This window comes from Solea solea, chromosome 14 (genome assembly GCF_958295425.1).
Source record: "Solea solea chromosome 14, fSolSol10.1, whole genome shotgun sequence".
Taxonomy (NCBI): Eukaryota; Metazoa; Chordata; class Actinopteri; order Pleuronectiformes; family Soleidae; genus Solea; species Solea solea.
The window spans coordinates 7,117,629-7,136,196 of NC_081147.1; the positions used below are offsets into that span (position 1 = coordinate 7,117,629).

Below are 18,568 nucleotides of genomic sequence, written 5' to 3' on the forward strand. Positions count from 1 at the left end.
GCTCCATGTTATAACAATGTTAACCACTCACACTGACCATACCCCTAAGGCTTTCACAATGTCGTACAGACTACTAAGTTGCCATATAAGCAAGCTCTTGAAGTTACGGCCCTGGTCTGTGTGTAACAAAGTGGGGACAACAAACTTATAAAATCCCTCTGACACCAGGACCTTGGCCACCGTGGAGACACACTGATCCCAGGATGTCCCAAAGCAACTGGGACAGCTTTGGTTAAACTTACTACAAAAGACATTTTCAACACCATTCTGGACAGACTTAAAAGTGTAGTCGATGGCAAAAGTTTAATTGGGACATAATGCCAACAGATTGCCCATATAGCTGCAAGCTATTGGGTAGACATTTTGTGCAACCTGACACCTCTCACATGCATGCCACCGTTGAGCCACATCAGAGGACATGCCATATGACATGTCATGCAAAGTTTGTTCAACCCCCTGATGCCCATGCTCCTGATGGACTTGGGTCAGAACATCCTTGGTGAGAGTGACAGGTAACAAGCCGACCCGACGATCCGCTGAAAACCACTGCTGCTTTGTCTCTCACAGCTGCCCAATGTGCCCAAATAAAAAAGCAGCGACAAGCAGTAGAAATAAAGCCGAGACAGTAGTAGCAGTGGACAGCTGATTGTTACGTCAACCAGGTCACAGTTCGATCAGCCAGGTGACCAACATTATCTAAAAGATACAAAATTAGCACTCAAAGCTAAAACAATATTTTTTTAAGTGCCACAATAAAAAAAGAAATAACATACCTTGTTGCCGAGTATGATGCATGCACACCACGTGGGAGGGTGGGGGGCTGGGTACTCATGCTACTACCGGCATTCACCTGCAACCAGTGTTAGCCATTAGGCACCAAGCAGGATGATGCAGAGGGAGAGGACACTTACCACCGCAAGCTGAGTAGATAGCACACCCTGAGTGAGGCATGCTACCCCAGCCTGTCTGCAGTACAACAAAAATGCCTTAAGCACACAGGTGGATAACCATCAGAGAAGTGAAGCAGGGCACAGTCCTACTCACTGAGAGCCAAACACTCTGACCGGACACATTGGAAAGGAATACAAAAAGTGAGGCATTGGGAGAACTCCCACATTTATAGTCCATTCCACCTACAATGTATAGCTACCATAGGCGTTCAAATAAATTCATACTGCATGTGAAGGAAAACATCCATTTCATGCTACAGTATGAAAGAAGTTTTTTTTTTTTTTTTTTTAAATCCACACCCTTGGCAACATTTATGCATCAACATAATCTAAATGATCAAAATATTCAAAGTTGAAAAACCAGGACACCAGTAATGGTGAAACACTCTCCACCTGTAGCTTGAAATGTACTGAAGAACAGAATCTTTCTCACTAAAGGTGTGACTGTTCCATCAGATGTGAAATTGAAGCAACATATTCCTCACAACCACACCGGGTGAGAGTCAGGGACTCATGAAATAATGTTTGGTGACAGAGAGGACCACACTAAGCAAACAGTGTCTGCTGTGACCTTGTGGTATGCTCTGTGGGTAGAACAAACTCCATGTGCAGTAATGTGTGTACACAGCCAAGGTAATGCTGTATAAACAGGATAGTGGCCATCCTGAGCTGCACAATTCCAAACTGGCCTTAGGTTAACATCATTGAAGAGAGACCATGGGAAATGAACAGAGACAGAGTCAGAGAAAGGAAACAAGAATGAGAGAGAGAGATTTCCCTGCTGAAGGATGAGACAGTGGAGCAGATGAACCTTATCTGATTCTTTTGAAAACCAAGCATAAGTCAAACAACACACGCACACGCACACACACAGTCTGTCTGTCTGTCTGTGTGTCTGTGTGAGTACATATCTGTGTGTATGTGTGTGAGAATTGTGTTTATAGCCTTTGTTTTCAAATAATGCTATGGGTAGACTTGGTGTCCAACTTGTGTTATTTTAGCTTGCCATAAAAATAGTTTGCAGGTGTTACAGCTTACAGTTATTATTATCATGTAATATTAATGAAACATTGCTTTGCTGAAATGGATGATTAATCATTGGTGGGTAACCAGTAGGGCTGTAACGATTTTGATGATTGATTAATCATCAAAATGCTTAAATGTGAATATTTTCTTTAGACAAAAAAAATCATTAAAACTGAGAAGACATTTGAGACCATCATGGTTTCCACATGGTTACTCTCTTCCATGTAGGCTACTGTGCTTTATTTTAATTTTTGAAACAACACATATATCCTCTGGTATTCCATGTGCCTCCACATATCATATAAATAATCATGGTGGGCCGCCATGGCCAAAAATACCAGGGCCGTTTTTTTGGTCCCAGTCCAGCCCTGCACATGGCTGGTGTGTTTCTTTGTTAACCACTTTGTAGGATGATGAGGTGCCAGGTTAGATGACACCATGAGCATGGACATTACTAAAATCATACCCAGAGCAGGAGAACTACTCTTGCTGTTCTTTACAACCCTGGGACCTATTCAGGTGATTAACGCAACATATTTTCTGACACGCACTCTCTGTCCACTGGTGTGAGTGTGCTCACCCACCTGTGTGTGTGCATCGGGGTGTGATATAGAGAGCAGTAGAGAATTGGAAATGTGCGACCATGTAGAGACATACATTACATGCTATCATGTAAATAAGATACATAACATAAGGCTATTTATTTAGTTTTATAGAAAATCAAATTGGGGGGTGCCCTTATAATATAATACTAGGGGAAACACTGTTGAGTAAGCTCATTTTAACATTTCATAGTCTTTTGTGTGAGTGCAAGGATTCATCCCCCTGGAACTTTTCCTCAATTGTCATGTTACAATCACAAATGTGATTTAAAATATTTTCTTGGTTTTATGTAATAGACCAACACAAAATAATGCCAAAATTTAAAGTAGGGTGAAAATATTACATGGTTTTCAAACCTATTTAAATGTGAAAATAATATAATATTTTGTAGAACCTCGTTTTGTAGTTAGTATCTACCAGCTGCAAAGAGACTGAAAGGTTGGCCGTTATTCTTAGTAGCTCATGCTCAGTCAGATTAGATGGAGACAGCAATTTTCAAGGATCCAAAATGAGGCCACAATTAAACATATCATATTAATTCTTGGAAATTGAAAAGGATTTGACATGGTATGGAAGTATTCATACTGATATGTTTGTGTTTTTGTGCATTTGTGTGTGTGTCCCCTACAGACCGGCTGGGATGGCAGTCATTTCTCTGGCCTTTGGACAGTACATCCTGGAGCCTCTGTTCATGCCCTGTCCTATTCCTCCTGTAGCTGTCAAACTGGCTACTGCCATCGGCTTAAGTATAACTGTCTTTAAAATTACACATCAGTGTGACTGTGTGTCAGGATAATGATATGTAAAGTTATTGCCTGCTCTCTAAATGACATAAGCTTATAATAAGAGGAATTCAATGATTGAGATAAAAGAGAAAGCAATTTGACAAATTGTAAATATAGTGCTTATATACTATTCACCCATTAGTGCATCTATGTACAGCACTTATTCTGTCACACATCTGTCATACATATGCTGTTGGCACAACCATCGGCAACAACTTGGGGTCTTGCCCAGAAACCCATTGGCATATAGATTAGCGGAGCTGGGAATCTGGATTGAAGCCTTGGATTGAATCACAGATTCCAACCAAATAATCACCAAATGTCTTTATATCCTGCTTACATCACGGTCATCCATCCATCCATTGTCTACTGCTTGATCCTCCACTTGGGGGTAATGGGGCTGTTGGTGCCAATCCCAGCTGACAAAGAGGTGTCACCAGCAATGCTGATTTGCTCTGTGGGTGAGACGGGTATTGAAAATGTCCGTGAAGAAGCACTGATGACCTTGCTGGCTGTATTTATGATGTATTGCAGAGTATTTTGGCAGGAGGCAGCCTCTGTACCACACGGTGATGCAACCAGTGATGACACACTCAAAGTACACGTGAAGTGGTGTGGGACTCGTGCTCTCTTCAGTTTGCGGAGGAAGTATAAGAGTGTTTGTGCTTTCTTGGCCAGTGATGTGGTGTTGTTGGTCCAGGAGAGGTCCTCGGAAATGTGCACCCCCAGGAACTTGGTACTCTCTCCACAGTTGGTGGTCAGTGGGGGATGCTGTGGAGGTCTTTTCCCGAAGTCCATAACAATCTCTTTAGTCTTCCTCACATTGAGTTAGAGATTATTGTCCTTGCACCACTGGACCAGTTAGTTTACCTCACTCTTGTAGTTGGTTTCATCATTGTTGGTAATGAGGCCCACCACAGTTGTGTTATCTGCTAAATTGATGATGTGGTTGAGGCTGTAAGTTGGCACATAGTCAAGGGTCATAAGTGTGAAGAGCTGTGGGCTCAGCACACACCCCTGCAGAGCCCCTGTGCTCAGCTTGATGGTCATGGAGACATTGCTGCCAACCCTCAAATTTTGTGGCCTTCCTGTAAGAATATCCAGCACCCATTTCAAGAGAGAGGTTTTTGATTGTGTTGAATGCTGATCTGAAGTCCAGGAACAGCATCTGCACATGCGAGTTCTTTGAGTCCAGGTGGATGAAGGCTGGATGGAGAGCAGTGGAAATGGTGTCTTCTATGGACTTCGTTTGGCCTGTATGCAAACTAAAACGGGTCATGGGAGGGAGGAAGGATGGACGTAGTGTTCTGCAAGAGCAGTTGCTCGAAGCACTCCCTCATTATGGAAGTCACTACTACAGGCCAGTAGTCATTGTAATCATTGTCAGAACTGGTATTATTGTGGTGGTTTTGAAACACATGGGGACAATCGATTGGCTCAGGGAGATGTTGAAGATGTGAGCTCCTCGGCACAGTCCTTTAAAATACAACCAGGTATGTCATCCGGTCCAGCTGCTTTGCTTGGGTTGATCCTGAAGAGTGTCACTGCTCGCCTGCGGGATGATTGGTTTCATGTGCCGGTGTGTTGTGTGTTTCAAAGTTGCCGAAGAAGTCATTGAGGCAGTTTAGCGAAGAAATGTCACTGCCGCAAGTCTGTGAGGGTTTGCATGCCCTGCCAGAGAGTCTGTACATATCCAATTTTGCTGAATTGCCCAGATATTTTCTTGCTGTATTGATGTTTTTCTTCCATGATTCCACGGGTCAGAGCTAGCCTGACCCGTGGAATCAGGGAAGAAAAACATCAATACAGCAATGTTGCTAGACCTCCAGTGTCCCTGGCCCTAAAAGCTGCGTCCCTAGCCCTCAATCATGAGCCTGTGAACATCTCCTGTCTGGTTGACACACAGTGATGATTTTGCTGTGATTGGGTAGTATCCTGCCTTTCGCCCTATGTCAGCTAGGTTTGGCAACAGCACCCTCATGTGTAGAATAAAGCGGTAGACAAAGTCCAATGTCTCCTCTTGTTGGAAAGTAAACATGTTGATGTAGTTTGGGCACTAAAACCTTCAAATCTGCGTGGTAGAAGTCCCCAGCAGTCTGTTGTTCATTGATGGCTTGGTAGAGTTCACTAAGTGCCTTGCTCCTATCACTGGGTTTATAGGTAATTCCTCCTTCTCGTGGGTTGGGGTAAAACTGTGAGTAGAGAGTAATCAGATCTTGATGTGGACACTGGAGACTATGTTAATACCCAGTGTAAAGGCCCACACACAGCCCAAGCACCAACCCTATAACATTCATAAATATGCTTGTTTCACAGCTACTGTCATGTCCCTGAACAGCACGAGTGTGACCTGGTCAGCCAGGATTCAAATCTTCCTTACCATCAGCAAGCTGCTCGCCATTGCCATCATCATAGTACCTGGGCTGTACCAGCTCTTTAGAGGTAAGACATCATCATAGGTCACATACTGGAGCCTCAACAAATCTCCAGAGTCCAGGTGTCAATGATGTCCAGGATCATTTCCAGACTATACACAGTGCAGCTGCAACTACTAACATTAACTTATTTTATCTCACACAACAACATGCACTAATAATATGACCTTGAAGCATTGCAACCCATGACACACAGCTGGTCACAGCAAGTCACAGCATGAGTATTTCACAACGTCCAGACAGCTGGAAGTGATGTTTAGAGGATCTGAATCTCTGCAGTGCGTAGAAAGGGATATCACATGTGCTAGCACGTCTATGCCCTGCAGAGCATTCCAGCCTTTCAGGCGGAAATGACAATTCTGACAAATCTATCATGGCCTAGTTGTAACACACCCATACCTGTTCCACAACCTGTGGCTGCAGAGTCCACTCCCCATATCGACATGCCCATTAACAGAAGATCCACATGTGAAACTGCTTTAGCTGGAGTGCTACTCACGCTCTCTCTCTCTCTCTGTGTGTGTGTGTGTGTGTAGGGAATACCAGAAACTTTGACAATGCCTTTGAGTTCAGTAATATGAAGCTGCATGGTATGCCACTGGCATTCTACTCTGGGATGTATGCATATGCTGGATGGTAGGTATGGTCATCACACCTACCCAGCCACACAGAAACATGATATTGTGAATACATATGGATTGTTTCAGTCATTTTACATTTCTAGAAAAAAAAATTCCATTTGTAAACATTAATTTGTAGACGTTTTAATCTTTCAGGTTCTATCTGAATTTTGTGACAGAGGAACTAGAAAAACCTGAGAGGTGAGAAATACATGCTAGTAATGTATTGATCGTGTATAGCTTTTTGTTGATGTAAAGGAAAATGTTTAAATGGTCTTAATAGTTGCACAAAAGTAAAAAAATAAAAATAAAATGACTGTGACTATGACTGAACCACCAGAGGGCAGGATATCATCTGATTTTTTATTCTGACAACTTACCCTTTGACAGCATAGACATGTTCACATTACAAAAATGGATTTGATATTCGGTAAATGTTGTCATTTTTTCAGTATATGTTTACAGCAGTACTTACAATCAAAAAAGTTTTGTTGTCAATAGAGCAAAAATGTGGGAGGAGGTTTAATTAAAGATAAAAACACATCGATGGACTTCATAATTGCTTCCACATTAAAGTATACAGAAGTATAATAACAATTTGGAGTAGAGTAAGTTACAAACCCTGTAGCACATTCAAATGTTGTTATGAATTTACAATAATATTAATGATGATGCTCAAAGCTGTTTTACACTGCAGTTTTGCCATTCATCCATTCACATACATTCACTCACACTTTCATACAGCGCATCTATGTACAACACATTTTTTTTCTCATCTTTCATACCCATTCATACATAATGATATCCCAAGAAAGCCTCTGAAGAACTCAGTGATTACACCTAAAAAAATAAAGAAATAAGGCAAATCAAAAGCATACCAGCTAAAGAAAATCCTAAAGGTAAAACAGTAGCACGCTATCTGTTTGGCACAGGAACTCGAAGCAATTAATCACACTCATTTTGATTTGGTCTTTGGATTGAATTCTAATGATGTATTCAATTAACGTTGTGGAGTTAAGTGCAGTGACTTAAAATAAGCTATAAATAAATGAAAGTTGAACATAGAAAACAGTGCACCAGTTGTGATTACACACATCAGCCATTTCCATGAAGAGAGACATGTAACAGTGTGTGTATTTAGTTATTTCATGTCATGGAGGAGGTGAATAATAATTGTCACTCTTGAGTAGCACAATATACGCCGTCTCTATTGTTGTGTTGCTGTGTTCAACTTGATATGTGCTTTTCTCCTCAACATGCTACCAACCCCACTGGATTGCAGTATATTTACTATATTATATTTACTACTATACAGTGATGGTCACATCCCGTCAGTGTTCTTGTGAAAAAAGTCATATTTTCTCTTGACATCTTGTATGTGCAATAAATTAAATTATTAAGAAACTGACATGGCTGTAGTGCAGCTGTGCATTAATAATGTAAATGTGAAAGAAGAAAATGTGAGTTGACAATGACATAATTTTGTTATTCCTCCTTTCCTCAGGACTTTGCCATTAGCTATATGTTTGTCCATGGCGATTGTGACCTGCTGTTATGTGCTCACCAATGTGGCATATTACACAGTGATGTCAGCAGAAGAGATCCTGACCACGGATGCTGTTGCTGTGGTAAGTAAAACAACTTTATTAATAATAACTCCTCTAGTTTAAAAAGGGTCCTCTGCACCTTGTGTGCTCGGACCCAAATTAAACATTTGCAATACAATATCACCCAAATCTGGTTTCTTTGTTTTATTTCAGCAGAGCTATAATGACTACAACGTATAATTATTTCTTATTATTTTTTCAGAAAGCAAAATGCCTCTGTAATGAAGTGTAATACTGATAGCCTTGATCGTTCTCTTCTGTCAGTGATCTTTAATGTGAGCTCCACAGTTGCCTTACTGCACTTACAATGTAATTATTAACAGTGTGTGTGATAGCGTGGCCTACAGCAGCTGTTATGTGATTGTTCCAGCTTTTTTCCTGCTAATCACCTTACACATCCACTAACAACCACCACCATTGTGTATCAGAGCATCAGTGCTGAAAGTCTATACTGTAGCTATGGAATGCAGCCTTTATGTGTTCTGTTTTCTTTTCCTCTCATAGATAAAGACAGAACATCTCAGACTTTATAATGCACTTTCACACACGCTCCTTCTTCAGTAGTCAGAATCAGAATCACAATCAGAAGAGCTTTATTGCCAAGTATGATTTGCACATACAAGGAATTTGTTCTGGTGTCATTGGTGCGTAACAAGCATACAACATTTTTAAAAAAAGTTAAGTGAAACAAGTATACGTATATTAGTATACGTAGTGAGCTGAAGACAACTGGATTTGTTATGTTAAGTTGAAGATGTTACATTGCAAATTCTGTGACATACAGTATGTGCCCAGCCATGGAAAGGGGCATTTTGAGTTATTTACAGATTCTGAAAGTGTGATTTCTAAGCTTTCCAACAACATCTAACACATGAAAATATTTGAAGAAGATGTGGCCATTTGAATGTCTGCACTCTTCAATCTGCTTTAGGGAGAATTTAAACCTCAAAAACGTACACCTTCTGGGAACCAAGGGACAGTATCATCATATTTATAAAGTCCAACCCCCTCCCAGTCTAGCTGTCAGTGGCATCTGATATCTGTTATCTTGCATATTCTGTAAAAAATGAAAATCTCTGATTTTCTGAAAAAAAAGAAGATTTTTCTTTGTTTTTTCGATTTGTGCTGGGCCGATTGTTGCTGGTTTTCTCGTGGCTGGTCACATATTTGAACATTTTTTTAAAAAAAGTTATGAAATGTTACTTTCCCTGTTAACTAGTTACTTTAACAATGCAGTAACTGAGTTATTCACTCTAACATGTAATTACTAGTAACATGTGCTCAACACTGTTTCTGTGTGAGTGAAAAGAGCTCAGGACAGTGTTCTAGGTGGTTGATAGTTGTTGTTTTAAGCCTCTTCCTCTGGAGGAGTGTCGTCACTGGAAGAGTCATGAAAGCGATGTCCAACACTAGTCAAACTGAACAATGCAGTTAAAAAAACTCCAACATTTAGCAAAGAAAATGTCAATATTTAACAGAGTCCACTGTTTTTAGCAACAGCACTTCAGAAAGCTTGCGATCATGAGTCAGCTCACATCCCCATTCAGTGGTATTTCAGTTCAGTAATTGTGTCAGGTGGAGTCTGCTCTGGTCATGCAGGAAGTACTGAACGATTCTGTGAAAAAAATCTTTTAAATCAACTTTTGCTAATGATTCAGTTACACCAAAAACAACTACTTTACAAGTCTCTAGTTTTTGTGTTTGTGTCGCGTAGAAAACCACGTCACCACAGTTTCATGCAGCCGTGATATGATGACTCCGCCCACGTTGAGGAGGAGCAAAAGTAATACAAAACCATACCAAACCATGTAGAGTTAAGTCGAGTCATGCCGTGGCGAGCCGAGCAGAGGCAAGGTGTGCCATGCTGGAACCGTATATTGGAAAAGCACCATATGTCTAACCCTAACCCTGAAATGTTTAGGATACAACACAAATTGGGATTATCAATTACGTACTTGCATTGAACAGCAGCATCTTGTATTGTTGTATGGTGGCATAATTGTTATGCCTTGTATCTGGTACAAAGCAACTAGGTGTTTAACTATCCCTTTAATTAAATACAGTAGTTTGGAATCTCCTACTCATTACTTGAGTCCTGAAGGAGTTTTAATATGTTGTCTTTCTTCTTAAAAGGTCATTTGAATAATGCTGTGTATAATGACTGGACATTTAACTTACAGTATATAAAGCTTATACAGATACACTCACATGCTGGTCACCTTTTGCAGTGATACATCATCAGAAGACTTACTTGGTTTTCTGTCATCTGTATCTGTCACAGGTGTTTGCAGAGAAGTTGATGGGGAAGTTTTCCATGGCTGTTCCTGTGTTTGTGGCCTTGTCTTGCTTTGGCTCCATGAATGGCTGCATATTTGCCTTGTCAAGGTAAGGATGTTCCTCTTTACATTCCTTCAGCTCTCATCTGTGTACTCACAGTAAATGGTCACACACCAATGAATGTAGCCTTTATTATCCACCTGTAGCTTTTTGCAGGTAGCCTTCAGTGAGAGTCAGAGAGTAACTGTCTCAATCTTTTGTGTCCTGGTGAGAATGATCTGGTTAGCAAATTGGACAGTCCAAATTGACTGTACGTGAGAGTGAATGTTTGCTTGACTCTTTAGCTGTGTTTCCATCATGATGTAGTTCAGATTGAAAACTGTGAGGTACGGTTTGGAACCGTTGTCACCGTTGTCTTAGTCGAGTTAGTGTCAAAAGAAATGTGTTTTTAGTCGGCCACGAAAGATGTGGAGGGTTTCTGCTGTCCGGATGACGATGGGGAGCTCGTACCACCATCAGCAAGCCCCCTCAGAGATGAGGGCAGTATCTGATGAGATGAGGTCATCAGATTGGTAGAGTGGGAGAGTTTAGGATATGAAGAAATTAAGAAATTAGGTGGTTGCCAGCTTTGTGAGTATGTGGAGAAATAGTGAGTGAGAGAGAAAGTCAGGAAAGTAAAAGAAGTAAATCAGATGACTTCTCTGACTGGATGTTGAAGTGGTTGGCCATTTTCTGGGATGTTTGAAACAAGAACATCTAGTTCATCCAAGAATTCCCCCAATGGGCCTGGTGGATGGTAGTTGACAATGGTTAGTTTTACTGGATGAGTCACAGTTACTGCATGAAATTCAAACGACCATGAAGAAAAGTGTGGCTGTGGGTAAAGAGTGAAAGTCCAGTTGGGGTTGATGAGCAGACCAGTCCCGCCACCTCTGCCAGTGGATCTGAGTGTGTGTGGAAAGAGTGGGTGGAGGAGAGAGGATGGGAGGGGGTGGAGTGGCTCAGTGGTTAAGACCCTACCTTGTGTACGAAAGACATCATGGCCGCCAGTTCGATTCCACCCCTGGTTATTTGATTCCATTGTAAGTTGCTTTGGATAAAAGCGTCTGCTAAATGACATGTAATGTAATGTAATAATGAGGGTGGATGTGTTGGACGGTGTAATCCAAGTCTCAGTGAGAGCAAGGAAGTCCAGGCATGGTCTGAAGTGTCTGCCACTGAAGCTGCCACTTCAAAGTGAATGCTGCTTTTTATAAAACACCTGATTAGGAGCTGGTTGGTTACAGCTGTGTTGGCCACTTCCCTGTAGCCAATGAAACTTAACATCTGGTGATGGTGATGGTTCAATAGAAACTAGGTCAAAACAGCAACAACAATCTTTCACCTTAACACCTTCATGTGGAGAACATAGTGGTAGAAGATGAGTGAGTGAGTGAGTGAGTAAAGCTGAATGCCCGAAAAATGATGAGAGAGGACACTTCCTGGCAAAATTATATATTGTATATCCTGACAAAAAATATATGTCAAATCAGGCAATGAAGGATTGACTCACTGTTTGAGAAAATTAAGCATTTGACCTGTTGCATGTATGTTGCCTATATCAGTAATGGTGAGTTGAATAAACTGCTTTATGGACTCCTCTGCACTAAATGAGTGGGAGTGGGAATGGGAGTTCAAACTCTAACCATAAATGATTGGATGAAGTGGTTATAGTCCAGGTATTGTCCTGGAGCTAATCAGGGTTCACACACTGGGTCTTGTGTTCAGTGTTCTGATGGCTTTAAAAGCTGTCCTGATTTTTAAACACCTGTACCTCCTATGCCAGAGGGCATGAGGTTGAACAGGTCCTGTCCTGGGTGTGATGGGTTGGCAACAATTTTCTCAGCTCTCCTGAGACACCACATGCTGGAGATGTCCTCCAGAGAGGGTAAGGGGGAGAGGAGAGTTCTCCTCTGTGCCTGCTGAAGTCTATCGTCATCTCTCTTAGTTTTTATGGTGTTGAGCAGAAACCTATTATTTCTATTCAATAAATATATTGAATAGAAATAGTTTGAAATCAATATTGCGTGGTTTAGCAGATAATGCAGACCTTAGATACATTTTGAAACCATTAGAAAACTAAAACAGTGATGGTATGTTGTTTTCAGAACTAGAACTGGGGTTAAATAAAACTACACCGTTCTCCTGAGTGTACAATCTCAGCAGTGTGTGATCAACCTTGCGTGACTAATATGTACTGTAATAATATGTAACAACATGACATTTTATGTGTGTAGGTGAGGAATATCAGACTATGTTCAAAGGAATAACATGGCACACAATATTTGTTTATGCAAAATGCCACACTGTATATGCATGTCGAATGGGTTCATACAGGTTAGAGAGAGACAAGCAGTTTGATGAGGTGTGGTGTCAAATTTATTTACAAATTCAATTACATTTTTCAATTCAATTTTATTTGTATAGTGCCAAATCATAACATACATTATCTCAAGGCATAGACAACATCAAGGAGAGCAGAGAACCCCAACAGTTCACACAATGAGCAAACACTAGGCATCAGTGGAGAGAAAACACTCTTAACAAGAAGAAATCTCTGACAGCATCAACAAATGTTAGAATATTCTAATGCTTATAATATTAATTCATATTCAAACCGTCATTAACCTTATAATCCTTATTGACATATATTGTCATTGTGTTACCAAACAATTATATAAAACCTTTCTGGATTTGATTAATTTAGAATAGAATAGAATATAAATACTTTATTCATCCCCGAGGGTAAATTGTTTATTTTATTTATGCCCCATATTAACATGTTACAATGAAACCTTATGGAGGGACCTTATGTCTCTCTAATGTGTCTAGATGTCGCAGGGCTAAAATACAAAGTACATTGAAAAAATGTGTGTCATTCACTGTTTAAAGAGCTAAAGTGAAGTAATTACTGTGTGAACATATCCATAATGGTGTTAAATGAAAGTAAATAAGCTGCCCTTTAAAATTATACCAAACAAAATATTATAAGTAATTGAAAAATGACCCGGTCATGAGCTAAACCATAATATTCACCAATGTTTAACATGGAATTTATAGTAAGTTATTAATAAGCTTTGCCACCTTGAATGGTTCCGGAATCTGGTCTGGCCCATGGACTTATCATCAATCTATGTTTCCTCCCTCCTCATCTCTTACTGGAATGTGTTTTTCACTCACTGTTGTTCACACATGGAGCTGCTGCTATGTTTTTTCTCATCGTTTGCCTTGATAATGCCATTATATATAGGGATGCATGATATTATCACCACAATATCAGTATCGGCAGATATTGGCTTTAAAATGTATTATCAGATATTGGCAAACACACCAGGATCTGTAGATATGTAGATATGACTATATCTATCTAATATGACTGCGCAGGGAAAAACTTACACATATTGGTCTCGGTTATCTGCAAAAATTCCAATATCCTTCATCCCTAATACATTTAAATATTGCTCTGTAAAGAATGAAACACCAGGACTCTTAAATGTGAATCTGCTCATCTGCAAATATGGACTCAGGGAACTGGAAACGTAGAGATGAAGTGTTGGATTTGTGGCATATGCCACAGATTGCGACTCATTATGGCTGTAAAGCAGGATGTGTTAAGTTTCACTGGAGTATAAAAATATATTGTCGTGCTTGGGTCGTGGTGGGCAGCTATCTCCTGTGTGTGCTAATAAATTTGTGTTCACAAGAATGTTCCTCGTGGCATCGCGGGAAGGACAACTGCCTGAGGTTTTGTCAATGATCCATGTCCGCAGAAACACTCCCCTGCCTGCTGTTTTCATACTGGTGAGTTTACTGCAACAACAACAACAATGTCAACACTCAATTACTCCTAATTAGACAACACAGACTGAATGCAATATCTCTAACACTATCTCTGTGCAGTACCCTATGACCATGTTCCAGCTGTTTGTGGGAGACATCTACAGCCTGCTGAACTTTATGAGCTTCCTGCGATGGCTCTTCATTGGTGTGGTGGTGCTGGGTTTAATCTACCTCCGATACAAGAAACCAAACCTGCCCCGCCCCTTTAAGGTCAGTATCTTCTCTCATTCATCTCACATCAGTTTGACAAGCTCAGAAAAAGGTTTGCAAAAGATAAATGTGAGTTTATCCATTAAAAAGCTAAATGCTCTTTAAACAGCCTTACATAAAGGAGTCAGTCCATTCCCTTAAGTGCTTTTTCATGACGAAGTGAAATGACATAATATTTGAGTGAGACATCCACCTTTTTGTGGAGAGGATGTTGCGACACCATGGAGGAAAAAAACATTAACTTTTTCCCGCCCTTACTAGAAACCTGTTTGTTTGCCTAAATCTAATAATCACCTTAATTTCTGCATTTCAGCCCAAAGAAACGAAAGTGGTTAAAAAATGGATGTGCACATCAGTAGACATGTAAATGACTGACATCATTTAGGTTCAGAAATGAACATGAATCTGTGGTTGTAAAAAAGTGTACAATGGCAGCACATGATTGTATTTTGATTTAAATTTCAAAGTTCAAATTTCTAACTGTTTTTGTAGGTGGTTTACAGATAAAGCTAACTTATCATTATAATTAATTATAGTAATCATACAATATTAAAATAAAGTCAGGCCAGAAAATCTGCTTTTGGCTGTATAGTTTGGATCATTGTTTCTCCTGAGTCTGGATTTTCTTCTCTTTGTGTTTTGTTGCATTTATTGTACCCTTAGTTCTGAGCAGTCGCCCTGTCCCTTACAATAAGGAACCCCACAATAGCATTAGCTTGGTAATAGGTGCTGAGCAGTGGTGGTAAACTCCTGACTAATGGAGTGCTGACATGTAGTCCTTGCACAGCATTCTTCTTCTAGGGCTTTAAAACCTGTTATATGTGGCTGATTAGTTCTTTGGCAGAAGAGCCAACTCTGTTAAGCACCCTGCTGGTTCCAAATGTGAACATGAATGTTTTCAATGTTACTGTATATACAGTGCATAAAAAGTATGTGACGTCTCTTCTGACTTGCCTCTAGGTCCCGCTCTTCATTCCAGTGGTATTCTGCCTGGCAAGTTTCTTCATGGTCTTTCTGTCTCTGTACTCGGACCCTGTTAATACAGGGATTGGATTTGCCATTTCCCTCACTGGCATCCCAGCATACTTCATCTTCATCTACTTCAATGACAGACCAAAGTGGCTTCAGAGGTCTTTAGGTAACTATAGTTATGAATAAATTGGAGCTTTAGATTCATATCATCATTCAAATCATAAAAGACAATACTTTGTTGTATGACACTCAGTTAAAGGTAGGGTGGGAGATCACTTTCTGGAGCATTTTTCAACTGATGTCTACAAGTTTATGTTCAGAAATATCGTCTGTGAGACAAGAGCTTAAACACTCACTTGAGCCACTCCAGTGTGCAGTGGATGCAGTAATGGTGTGTCAGCTTGAGCAAGAGGCCACAGACAACGGTGTAATGTTACTACATTAAGCATAAACTGAACTTTATGAACAGATGGATTTATTTGGTAAACTCTGTGAACATGTTATTCAAGCATGCTCTTCATCTAATAAATCTGAATCCTGGTAGCTATAGTTACTATGCTTAGAGGTGCAGCCACCTAGTGGTTGGGGGTAATATTTATCTTTATATTAATGTGTACTCTTATCATTACAAACGGTACTTGGTTGGGCAAGTTGGAGGCTACTGTTGGCAAGCTGACAACGCAAGACCAGTGTGAAGTTCTTATTTTCTCCAGGGCCTGGAGGGACCCTGACCCACTGATTTTATTGCCCAATTATTTCAAGACTTGCTCGGACTTGATGAGAAACGCACTCTATGCTCTCACTCGTAATCATTTTGATCAATACTTGATTTACAATCGAGATCAGTTTTTTTTTATTTATTTATATATATATATATATATATATATATATATATATTTTATTTAACATTTATTTTCCAGTCTTCCTGATATGTCCTCACACCTTGATGACTATTCTTCTAAAATCACTACACCTTGGTCCTGTCTGGCTTTGCAGTCCTACTGGGGGAAATTTGATTTGATTTAGACATTGTATTAACACCCTTTAAGGCTCTCCTTACAAAAAAGAAAGCAAATCCCTTATTTAACCTGAAGGGCAGGGGTTAGCCCCCCGAGCTGCAGCCTGCATGAGGGAGCACCCAATCTAAGCTACAGAAAGCCCTACTGAAAAATAGCCCCGGGGTGCCCTGTGTTGCAACGAGACAACAAGAATAACCTAAATGGTCTGAAGATCCACCAGACCAAGTTGTGCTGCACAAAGAGGAAACAAGTTGGACAATGCAATGTTCATCACTGTGGATATGTCCAAGCTGCACCACTCAGGTGTTTCTTATAACTAACTGGGGGTTTCTTTTAACTAACATTAAGTAGTTCCCATGTTGAGTTAGTAAGGAGGACTAGGCCTTTTTGGTCCAAGCCCCTCATTTGTGGTGCCGAACTAGATCAGTTCAAAAGACCTAAAATTTCAGAAAATATGTGTTAAACTCCAATATTTAGCAGGGACATTTCTAAAATCTCTCTTTAAACAGAGGGGTTTGGTGTATTGTTTCCGTTCAGTGTCTCAGTGAGTCAGACAGAGTCTGCATTAACGATTCGATGAACAAATCTTTTGCACAAATCTTTTTAGTGAACTGACTCTAAAGATTCAGTACACTGAAAAAAAATGTTGTTCCCATCACTAATTTGTGGAATTCCTCCCTATAGCAAAATCTTATTCTAATTTTAAAATCCCTTTTTAAAACTCACTTATTTAAAAAAAAAAAATTGTTGTGGCAAGTGCTTTACAAATGAAAATTATTATCATCATTGTCAAATGTTTTTTTTTTTTCCTTAGATTCCTTCAACAGATCACTACAAGTCATCCTGGAGGTTGTCCCTGCTGAGCAGTAACAACACTCAAACACTGTATGAATAGTTTGGGACTAAGAATCAATTCTGTCATTTCTGAATGTGATTTTATTGATAATGCAATTTATTAACAGTATCCAGAAATAGATGTAAAGGAAAGTACAACATATATTTAGTGTCCAAATCTTTTTTCAAACTGGGATTATTTTGTAACACAATCTGATGACCATGTTCTTCTCGATAACCCATATTTACTGTATTCAATGCACATGACACACAAAGTGTCTGATCTTAAGGAGTTTGATTAAATGTTATGAGACTGACCAGGTTTGTTTAATGCCACCGCTGTTCCCCTGATGTACACACAGTTCAATGTCGGTGTTAAATGGCAAACACTGTGAAATGAAGATGCTTTATGCTTTTTGTGTTACAGTGTACAGACTGTGTATGTAGTTACTCTACTAAACACTACAGATTTTTTACCCTTAATGTAACTGCTTCAAAATTATGGAGCTAGAACAGTGACAGTAAACTGATAAATATTGGCATTGAAAAAATGTTCAACTTAAAGATAAAGCAATCTTACAATCACAATCGTTTTATTTCATTTTGATATTTTTATGCATGATGATGTTTTTTAATTTCAATCTTCAGATTTTTTCTTGATGTCTGTCTTTTTTCAATGACAGTTTTTTTATGCTGTCAGGGTATTTACGATGTCACTGGTTTTAAGTTTCAACTTGCTGTCACTCTTTTGACGTGTAGAGGAGGGGCTTGATGGGAGGGACGACGAGGGCGCGAGTGCGGCCATGCGCATTAGCAGCCTGGACACGGAGTGGTGAGGGTCTCGTCTCTGCTCTGACTGCAGCGGAGGTTACTGTGGTCCGTGTGTCAGTGTTGCCAACTTGGCGACTTTGTCACTAAATCTGGCCACTTTTTCTGGTGTTATTGGAGACTTTTGTGGTGTTTGGAGACTCTCACGTGAAAGCACGTATCACACTGCGGTGCTCACGGATCCCCTCCCCACCCAAAGCACTCACAGGCGGTCAGTCTCACACTAGCCTCCTCAGTCAGAGCAGAGAGGAGGAGGGCGGGAACGGTGGCGGCCATACGCATGCGCGATTCAGTAGCAGCCGGGACGCGGAGTGGTGAGCACCACCGTTCCCAGCAAGTTGAAACTAAAAACCAGTGACATTGTATAAACCCTGACAGAAAGAAAACTGCCATTGAAAAAAGACAAACATCAAGAAAAAATCTGAAGATTGAAATTGAAAAAAACATCATCATGCATAAACATTTTTTAATGTTTGTGTTTTATCTTTCAGTTAAAATTTATTTTCAGTACCTCAATTTACTG

The 18,568-nt window shown here is 40.1% G+C and overlaps 1 protein-coding gene across 1 annotated transcript in view; it reads left to right on the plus strand.

Moving 5' to 3' along the window:
* Window positions 1-17,534, plus strand: part of slc7a11 (solute carrier family 7 member 11) — a 28,942-nt gene extending 11,408 nt beyond the window's left edge. The window contains exons 3-12 of the mRNA XM_058650157.1: window positions 3,210-3,325; window positions 5,681-5,806; window positions 6,336-6,435; window positions 6,576-6,620; window positions 7,924-8,047; window positions 10,308-10,411; window positions 14,047-14,143; window positions 14,243-14,392; window positions 15,353-15,530; window positions 17,198-17,534. Coding sequence (XP_058506140.1) covers window positions 3,210-3,325; window positions 5,681-5,806; window positions 6,336-6,435; window positions 6,576-6,620; window positions 7,924-8,047; window positions 10,308-10,411; window positions 14,047-14,143; window positions 14,243-14,392; window positions 15,353-15,530; window positions 17,198-17,253 — 1,096 coding nt within the window. The 3' untranslated portion in view covers window positions 17,254-17,534. The remainder of the gene's footprint in view (window positions 1-3,209; window positions 3,326-5,680; window positions 5,807-6,335; window positions 6,436-6,575; window positions 6,621-7,923; window positions 8,048-10,307; window positions 10,412-14,046; window positions 14,144-14,242; window positions 14,393-15,352; window positions 15,531-17,197) is intronic.
* Window positions 17,535-18,568: the final 1,034 nt, after the last annotated feature.